The sequence below is a fragment of the Salvelinus fontinalis genome, chromosome 6, assembly GCF_029448725.1.
Source record: "Salvelinus fontinalis isolate EN_2023a chromosome 6, ASM2944872v1, whole genome shotgun sequence".
Taxonomy (NCBI): Eukaryota; Metazoa; Chordata; class Actinopteri; order Salmoniformes; family Salmonidae; genus Salvelinus; species Salvelinus fontinalis.
The window spans coordinates 35,157,005-35,166,742 of record NC_074670.1 but is presented as its reverse complement, the minus strand read 5'-3'; the positions used below and the strand labels follow the sequence as shown (position 1 = coordinate 35,166,742).

General features: G+C 42.9%; 3 protein-coding genes across 5 annotated transcripts in view; 1 reads left to right on the top strand and 2 right to left on the bottom strand.

Moving 5' to 3' along the window:
- On the bottom strand, window positions 1-4,719 carry LOC129857757 (CD209 antigen-like protein C). 3 transcript variants are annotated; one of them, XM_055926298.1, is made up of 6 exons: window positions 4,244-4,718; window positions 3,516-3,626; window positions 2,110-2,241; window positions 1,347-1,498; window positions 1,148-1,269; window positions 1-831 (listed from the first exon to the last, which is right to left on the bottom strand). In XM_055926298.1, exons 1-6 carry the CDS (start codon window positions 4,326-4,328, stop codon window positions 669-671), a joined length of 765 nt encoding a protein of 254 aa, XP_055782273.1. In that variant the 5' UTR covers window positions 4,329-4,718; the 3' UTR covers window positions 1-668. The 3 variants fall into 3 exon arrangements, with proteins under 3 accessions (XP_055782273.1, XP_055782274.1, XP_055782275.1); XM_055926299.1 differs by lacking the exon at window positions 4,244-4,718 and adding an exon at window positions 3,835-4,145; XM_055926300.1 differs by lacking the exon at window positions 3,516-3,626 and having other exon boundaries at window positions 4,244-4,719.
- A 1,692-nt stretch (window positions 4,720-6,411) lies between these two features.
- Window positions 6,412-9,552, top strand: LOC129857758 (CD209 antigen-like protein E). The gene is made up of 5 exons (XM_055926301.1): window positions 6,412-6,548; window positions 6,959-7,207; window positions 7,714-7,865; window positions 8,124-8,245; window positions 9,047-9,552. Exons 1-5 carry the CDS (start codon window positions 6,524-6,526, stop codon window positions 9,213-9,215), a joined length of 717 nt encoding a protein of 238 aa, XP_055782276.1. The 5' UTR covers window positions 6,412-6,523; the 3' UTR covers window positions 9,216-9,552.
- A 15-nt stretch (window positions 9,553-9,567) lies between these two features.
- The window catches only part of LOC129857756 (T-cell surface glycoprotein CD4-like), an 11,097-nt gene continuing 10,926 nt past the window's right edge, over window positions 9,568-9,738 (bottom strand). The window contains exon 10 of the mRNA XM_055926297.1: window positions 9,568-9,738. This exon is cut by the window's right edge and continues 1,636 nt beyond it. The gene's annotated coding sequence lies outside the window, so the exon portion shown is untranslated.

Below are 9,738 nucleotides of genomic sequence, written 5' to 3'. Positions count from 1 at the left end.
TTCATTTGAAAATACAGTTTTATTGACTCTCAGGAATTAATTTTCATGGTTAGTGCAGCAACACAGAATATTTTGGAGATTTATGTACAGGTCACACACGTAAAAAAAAAAAAAGCACTCAGATTGCTCAAAAGTATCACAGCAATCAGTTTGGCAAGCAGCAGAGTTGATTAGAGCATCTACCTCCTTGATTGCAGTAACTGATTTACTAAATTGAGTGCATTCATTGAAATTCTCCTTGCAGAAGGTGCCAGATTTGCTAAATGTTTGCATCTATTATTTTGAGTAGGGAATGAACATTTCATGAAACTAGCTATACCACAAAACTATCTTTATCTCCTCTTGTCATTCTATATCTTAGCCCTTCTCTTAACCTTTCCTGTCCCGTTTTGTTTTATGGTTTCTGAAAAATACAAAGTAATATGCACACTTGGCAGTGTAGTTGAGTACGTCTCACCCATAACCTAGTTCAGTTTCCAGTTCTGACGTTTCCAGTAAGAATAATCATTTCACTTTTATAGCGCTTTTCATTGCACTAAAACATCTCAAATCGCTTAAAAGACATAAAAAGGATAAGCTATTTAAGAAAACATTGCCATCATTCATGAATGCATGGACGGTAGATCTAGATAATTGGGAAATTCATGGCTTAGTTGAAGTCCTGTGATTCAGTCTAGCCGGATGGCATCCATCTGACAAATGCGTTTGTAGATGTGGTCACACGGTACGTCAAACCAGGTCTGCGAATGGCTGTCCAGGGTGGCACAGTCCTCCCCAAGTGATCCTCCTGAGTGATGATTGTCAGGCTCAGAGCTATACTCATTCCAATACCTGAAAGAGAGACAGAGAGAGAGGGAAGGAGAGAGAGAGATAGAGAAAGAGAGAGACAGAGAGACAGAAGGGTGGAGGCAGAGAAAGAGAGACAGGGTAGGGGAGAGGGAGAGAAGTAGAAAGGCCAAAAACAAAAGGAGGGAGGCAGTTAGTGAAAGGGGTCGAAAAAGAGGAAACAAGAGAATAGAATGAAAGAAGAGGAAGAAGGAAATTACAAATTGAGAAATGGAACGAGACAGTGTAGAAAAGTAACTATTTGCCTCCCTCTCATTATAACACATGTGATATTGGATTATTTCAAATGGGATTCACATACTTATTTGTCAGTGTTGTGTTGTCCACCCATCTCCAATCCCCTTCCTTCTCTATATCTGATAGGCCAATCCAGAAGTGGTAGTCAAACCCGCCAATCCTCCGGGCCTCTTTTTCCAGAGCGTCCTTACAAGCAAACAGTTATGGTTACAACGAGGGGAATACACATACACAAATACACACACACACATACACTATCTTACATGCTGTTCTTTGCTGTGCAGGATGGTAAGGTGGCTGCCCAGGGATGTACAACTGTCTCTGCTGCTCGGCCAGTCCATCTTGTCATTACTGAAGGAGTAACATTTCTCATCTACATGAATCCAGCCCTCAGGACACTCCCTACACTTCCTTACTGTGAGAAGAGGAGAGGAGAAAGACAAGAGGAGGAGAACAGGAATAGAGAGGTAAAAGAGATGAAGAGGGGAAGATGAAAAGGACAAAGAGAGACAGATGAGTGAATATGCATGGGTCATTAATGTCCTATGAATACTGTACGGTGTACACTTTAAAGTAAAACGGTAAATGATACGGTCATTTTGGGGTATTATCAACAGTATGATACTGTGAAACGTTTTACTGCAGCATACTGTAAATTGTGATGCATTGTGGGAACATTTTGTTGGCAGTGAAAGAATTGCTCTATTTTGAATGGTACTGCATTTCTGTCCCACAGAATACAGGTTGGAGCACCAAAAACCTTTTGACCACTAGTAGGTGCATGGCATTGTTGTTTCTGGCTCTATTTCTGTTGCACCCTTTAGTGAGAGTGCTGTACCAACTTAACTTCACTAGTAGTAGTGCCGCATCAATTTAAAATCTAGAGTTGACAAATGCATGTTAGTTACTGTTAACTTCATGGCAACCCCTTTACAGTGTACCATTTCTTATGTGAAATAATGTAATAGTGAATGACAGTTGTCTAAAGTATCTATCCACTCTGAATAACACTTAGCCCCCCTTTACCTGTCTTTGAGCAGCTCTGGGCCAGTTTGGAGTAGTCTTCACAGAGATAGACATAATGTCCTCGAACTGAGTTCAGCTTCAGGGTCAGAGCTGCTGTCTCCAGGGGAACACTAGGTAACGGCCTGCTAAACACTGAGAGAGAGAGAGAGAGAGAGAGAGAGAGAGAGAGAGAGAGAGAGAGAGAGAGAGAGAGAGAGAGAGAGAGATTGAGAAAGAGAATGAAAAAGCAGAATAGAGACCAAATTGAGAGGTCAGATTGGGACAAATTGGTGTTTCTTTAAAAATTGTGAATGCTTTCAGTCCTGACCCCTCCTGTCTCAGCCTCCAGTATTTATGCTGCAGTAGTTTAGGTGTCGGGGGGCTCGGGTCAGTTTGTTATATATGACCCCTCCTGTCTCAGCCTCCAGTATTTATGCTGCAGTAGTTTAGGTGTCGGGGGGCTAGGGTCAGTCTGTTATATATGGAGTATTTCTCCTGTCTTATCCGGTGTCCTGTGTGAATTTAAGTATGATCTCTCTAATTCTCTCTCTCTTTTCTCTCTTTCTTTCTTTCTTTCTTTCTTTCTTCCTTTCTTTCTTTCTTTCTCTCTTTCTTTCTTTCAGTCACTCAAAGGACCTGAGCCCTAGGACCATGCCTCAGGACTACCTGGCCTGATGACTCCTTGCTGTCCCCAGTCCACCTGGCCGTGCTGCTGCTCCAGTTTCAACTGTTCTGCCTGCGGCATTGGAACCCTGACCTGTTCACCGGACGTGCTACCTGTCCCAGACCTGCTGTTTTCAACTCTCTAGAGACAGCAGTAGCGGCAGAGATACTCTGAATCATCGGCTATGAAAAGCCAACTGACATTTACTCCTGAGGTGCTGACCTGTTGCACCCTTGACCACCACTGTGATTATTATTATTTGACCCTGCTGGTCATCTATGAACATTTGAACATCTTGGCCATGTTCTGTTATAATCTCCACCTGGCACAGCCAGAAGAGGACTGGCCACCCCTCATAGCCTGGTTCCTCTCTCGGTTTCTTCCTAGGTTCTGGCCTTTCTAGAGAGTTTCTCCTAGCCACCGTGCTTCTACACCTGCATTGATTGCTGTTTGGGGTTTTAGGCTGGGGTTCTGTACAGCACTTTGTGACATCATGTAAGAAGGGCTTTATAAATAGATTTGATTGATTGATTGTTATAACTACTGAACAGCCTGGGCTGCCAGAGACTGAGAGTCCTGGGAGGGAGCAAATTTCACAGTTCTGGACTTTTGTTCCTTTTGGATTGCACAACTGCCACAACTATCGTTACCATTCTGCATGCCAAAAAAGGCATGACGAGGAAGAGTGGGGGAGAGGGGTGGTGCTGGGTTGGAGAGAGAGAAAAAGAGACATACATACAGAGAGAGAGAGATGTTAACTCACAGAGCACGCTCAGAGCGATGTTGGCACAGATGGAGGCCAATAGACCAATCACCACAAAGAGGGCGGTCTGACCTCTGAGACACTCTGACCCCCTCTTCATCCCCTGGGCACCTGATCGGACAGATTACAGCTCAATGCAAAGAGTGACACATTTACATTGGAGTCATTTAGCATTTAACTATAGGTACAAAAAATAACCACATATAACAGTCATTGCAAGTCAAACCTTCTTCAAAATAGCATTAATCTGTCAAATCAGTACCAGTAAGAAAAGACAAGTGCGAGTGTGACAGGGCTTTTTTTTTCATCTGTCATTCACCTTTCATGCTTCAGAAGTTTTTCCTGCCCAGACAAGTCCTTTGACTATGAACATTACCACTCTAATCTATCTGCAACTGCCTACAATTTTACAGTGGGCTAACATGGAACCATAACATTGTAAAAAGGTGACAATCACTTCAAAAAGATTTAAAATCATTTGTTCTAAAGGATTCCAAAGGAACAGATGATAGCCAATAAACTGAAAGACTGTCTGTAAAACTCACACTGACTATTCCCTAAAGAGACACCATGTCCTTAGAGTTATGGTCAATCTCACACTTATGCACGTACGTTAGTACGCATGCTAGCACACACACACACACACACGCACACGCACACGCACCCGCACACACACGCACGCACGCACGCACGCACACGCACACACACACACACACACACACACTTACTGTGGTTGTTTAGGATAGGCTTGTTTCCTCTGGAGGATATATCCTCAGTAAACTCGTGTAGACTGGTATAGTTCTCTACCTCCATGATTGAAGTTTCAGTTCTTCACGTGCTCTTCTCACCACAATCCCTGTTTAACTTACTTATACCAACTATTGCAGAATCTCCCGACTTTGTAACTAACGGTAAATAAAGTCACTGCTGGGAAATAAAGTTTGTAATTCCAAACAGCTGAGATGGGAGTTGATTTCGCAATTCTGTTCCATCAAATTGTTTTATCAGTATTTATTGTTCTTCCTCCAGAAATTCACTGGCAGTTCTTTTAGTATTGCATCAAACCTGCTTACTCTTGGTCTCTCTCTGTCTCTGTCTCTCTCGTTCTCCTTTTGCTCTCTCTCTCTTTGTTTGGATAAATGCTGAATCTGTCCAGAAGGACTGTGTGATAGGGGGATGAGGCAGGAGAGCGTGTGAGTGTCAGTGTGTGTGTGTGTGTGTGTTTGAACAAAAACTGTCAAGAAATTGGAACTGAGACAAGAGTCTGGCGGGAACTGGAAGGAGGGTCCATCATACTGTGTGTGTTTGTACGGAAAGTACTGGATTTAGGAAATAACCTAATCATGCTGTGAAGTAACGTCTTTGACTGTTTCTCTATGTGATTTGGTGTGTTAGAATCTGGCCAAAATGACTCTGTAACGTGCTAGTGAACTGGAGCCTGGGGGGACGATAGCATGCCAAGTTAAACAACTAGACATCTTACGGGAAGAGGTTGGGCAGCATGCTGTGTATGTCCTTATGTGTGTGTGTGTGTGTGTGTGTGTGTTCTCGTTTTTGAGACGGTATTAGGACCTCAACTTATATAAACACCTTCCATATTAGGACCTTTGACCAAGTTAGGTCCAAAACCATGGTCTTCACTAGGGAAACCATTGGAATAGCCTGCAAATAGCATGCTAATATGTCTGGTTTGAAAATCACATAAAACTGTCAGGGTCCTAAGAAGGGGGTATTTTTGTAAGCCACCTGGTGGTAACATACCATACTGCAGCGTATCAAATCAAATCAAATGTTCTTGTCACACACACACAGTCTTGTATTTGTAACCATTTTAGGACACAGTGCAGTAATATCTAACAAGTAATCTAGCAATTCAACAACAACCGTTCCACAACAACTACCTAATGCACACAAATCAAGTAAAGGGATGGAATAGAATATATACATATAAATATATGGATGAGTAATGACCGAGCGGCATAGGCAAGATGCCATACATGGTATAACAGGGGGATGAGGCAGGAGAGCGTGTGAGTGTCAGTGTGTGTGTGTGTGTGTGTGTGTGTGTGTATGTGTTTGAACAAAAACTCTCAAGAAATTGGAACTGAGACAAGAGTCTGGCGGGAACTGGAAGGAGGGTCCATCATACTGTGTGTGTTTGTACGGAAAGTACTGGATTTAGGAAATAACCTAATCATGCTGTGAAGTAACGTCTTTGACTCTGTTTCTCTATGTGATTTGGTGTGTTAGAATCTGGCCAAAATGACTCTGTAACGTGCTAGTGAACTGGAGCCTGGGGGGACGATAGCATGCCAAGTTAAACAACTAGACATCTTACGGGAAGAGGTTGGGCAGCATGCTGTGTATGTCCTTGTGTGTGTGTGTGTGTGTGTGTGTGTGTGTGTGTGTGTGTGTGTGTGTGTGTGTGTGTGTGTGTGTGTGTGTGTGTGTGTGTGTGTGTGTGTGTGTGTGTGTGTGTGTGTGTGTGTGTGTGTGTGTGTGTGTGTGTTTGCATATACACGTGGATTTGACGCAGCTGCTCATTTGTGAAAACAAAACAAGTAAACCCATGCTGTTACAGAGCATTCAGCTTAAAGTGCAATGTCATGCTTTTGTTGTAAACCTCTCTGTCAACCTCATGAAAATGCACGGTCATGTTTAGTGACAGAAAGAGAACTTTGATCGCTCAGACCATTGGCAAATAATGTTCAAACTCTGTGACAAATCCACTACGTTCGGTAGCGTTTGTTTGTTTACTGAGACCAGCTGGCCTTATTCCATGACAGATTTTCTGTTATTGCACCAGATCTATTTCTTTACTTTTCCCATTCAAATCTGTCTCAGGTCCAGCAGAACGTTATTTCCACAGTTTGTACTTTCCAACCAATTGCCTACACTCACAAACACACGCCACATCGGTATATAACACCAACTCTGAGTGGAAAGAGAGACACATTCGATTTATGAACGGTTAACTGATCGTGTACCAGTGATATTGCACAGGGAACATGGAGAACTACCATTCTAAGCAAGGTAAAATACACTTTCGGTCTACACCACTGTGTGTGTGTGTGTGTGTGTGTGTGTGTGTGTGTGTGTGTGTGTGTGTGTGTGTGTGTGTGTGTGTGTGTGTGTGTGTGTGTGTGTGTGTGTGTGTGTGTGTGTGTGTGTGTGTGCGCGTGCGCGCGTGCGTATGTGCGCGTGCGTATGTGTGTGTGTGTGCGTGCGTGTTCATATTTGTGTGAAATCAAATTTGGGCAAGTCACTTTGTTACAATATTTAGGTTAATTGAAATGACTTATAAAAATACATCCTGTATGTAGAACTGTTGCTGGAATATGAATTATCACCTCAATTCTAGTCAGGTTAAACTGTCATCTGACTGACATGTACAGTATACTGTATAATATAACTTGAGCTCTCTCTTTGATCAATCCAATCAGGTTCCCAGGGGGGGAAGAAGTGGGCAGGACTTCTGACGTGTCAGACCATCCTCCTTGTGCTGATTGGCCTCTTGGTATCCATCAGCACCAATCAGGCAGCTGCAGAACCCCTGTCAAATGCCACTCAACCTGTGGAGACCCCTGAGGAAGAGTTGGCCTCCCTGAGGTTGAATCTGAGTACTGTGCTGCGTCGCTACAGCCGCCTACGTGATGACTATGATAGCCTGGCACAAAACTGCTCTGCCACAGGTTAGCACTAGCCAGAAAACTCTGTGTACGTGTTTTGAAAATAACTCCGTTGCCACCAGACGGCACAGAATCACTGATGGACAAATGACTGATCTCCTAAATAACTGCTCATTATGTGATTGTGGGTAGTGCTTCTTTGTTTAAACGTATCCCATCAAATATGCTGTATGCTGTATGTTCCCAGATGGTTAGGACAGGGCCAGGAGGTCACATGGTCAGGTTCATGTGATTAGTGGCCCTAATACCATTCCCCAATCTATCAAGTTGTCTGAATATTTCCATAATGTATTGCAGCAACATTTTCATAAATCTAAGGACATTCCACCTTTGACACAGGACATGAACCCACAGCTGGGTATAGTAAATACTAAATCTATCATACAGTACAAAGGTAGAATTATATCCAAATCTCTTTCTTTCTCTCTCTCTCCCTCTCTCTTCTTTTCTCTCTTTCTGTCTTTCTTTCTTTCTCTCTCTCTCTCCCTCTCTCTCATTCTGGTTTATAGTGGTGAATTTCAAAGAGTGTCCTGAGGGCTGGATTCATGTAAATGAAAAATGTTACTCCTTCAGTAATGACAAGATGGACTGGCCGAGCAGCAGAGACAATTGTACATCAATGGGCAGCCACCTTACCATCCTGCAAAGCAAGAACGTGCATGTAAGAAACTGTGTGTGTGTGTGTGTGTGTGTGTGTGTGTGTGTGTGTGTGTGTGTGTGTGTGTGTGTGTGTGTGTGTGTGTGTGTGTGTGTGTGTGTGTGTGTGTGTGTGTGTGTGTGTGTGTGTGTGTGTGTGTGTGTGTGCGTGTGTGTGTGTGTGTGTGTGTGCGTGTTTGTGTGTGTGTGCGTGCGTGTTTGTGTGCGTGTGCATGTGCGTGTGTGTGTGCTCTTCTCATCGTAACCACGTGTTTGTTTATAGGAAGCCCTGGAAAAAGAGGCAAGTAGGATTGGTGGGTTTAATAACTACTTCTGGATCGGCCTATCAGACAGAGAGATGGAGGGGGACTGGAGATGGGTGGACAACACAACGCTCACAAATAAGTATGTGTCACGAGAATTTTCTATCCCAATGATAATAACTGACAATCAATAGCTCTGACAAAAGTCAAAGACTTTAAAAGATAGTACAGTTTATTCACGAGAACACTCTGAAGTCCATTATACAAAGACATCCATTTTATAGCTGCGCACATACTTCCACACAAACAGTAGGTATCCTACTCACATACATACACACAAACAGTAGGTGAGTTTTATCCTTCTCCAGAGTTCTCACCACTGTGTATCACTACCCAGCCGACAGTTCCATTCCCCGAGATTAGGGAAACCTTGAGAAGTACTCCCTGTCCTATCATAAGTTTCTCAGAGGCCTAGTCAGGTCGGTTCAAACACAGTTTAATTGTTCTCGGGGGTTTTTCTTCGGCACATACATACAAGTTCAAACCCTAAGCTACACCTTGCTCAGACAGTATGTGTTTTCCCACTATACAGATACATTGTTTACATTTAATTCTGACTAAAACTACACACATCATCAGATTATACTTTTATGATTCTAATCAATTTCATACAATTCTAAGGTTTCATAGTGGAATTATTTAATCATTATCTTTCAACATTTAAATTATTTTATCAGTATGTAGGGTCTGCAACCCATTCAACAATCTCAACATGACACGTACAACATGGACTCAAAATATCTCAGTTGCTCAAACCTTTTTTCTCCACTATTTGTCCGCTCCTTTTTACTTTTTTTTCTGTCTTATCTCTCTCCCTCTCTGTGACTTCAATTCCATCCCGCCCGTCATATTTTCTCCCCCCCTACCTCCCTTTCCCCTATAGCTTCTGGAAACAGTGCAGCTTGGAGCCTGATAACAACGTCTCCGGTGGGGTTGACGGTGAGGACTGTGCGGTCCTGGAGAGTAACACTCATGCCTGGTCGGACGTGCCCTGTGACTTCACCTACCGCCGCATCTGTCAAATGGATGCCGTACCCATTACGTCCGCTTGAATCAGCGGGTGAAAGACACCGCTGACCATAAAATTAACTTAGAGTGGCAGGGATTCAATAGAAGTCGCATTGTAGGGTTGCACTGTTGACAATGTGCATTTTAAATGCAATTTCGCCCCATGTTTTAGGAAATCAAATTCAGTGTAAACGCAGTGGTAATAAAGTGTAAATTCCCTTTTAAAGTCAAATACAATGTGCATTTCTACAACGTGCATTTAATTGAATTCCAGTCACGGTATGTATAATCAGTCAAAACAAATGAGGTGACAGTTGGTATCTACTTGTGTTGGTGTCTACCCACCACTGAAGGTATTTCAATAAAGCTGCCAATCAGTCACCCCTCAGTCACTGCTTGTTTTTTACTCTTGTTTAATTCAATCATTTAAACACAATCGAACATTTTTTTCTTACAGTCCTATAACACAACAACAATAACCCCTGTATTTTCTCTGTTACTAATTCAAACAATTCAGCAGAACTTTGGAACGAGCCTGATCACGGAGCAGTCTGCTCACACCACCTG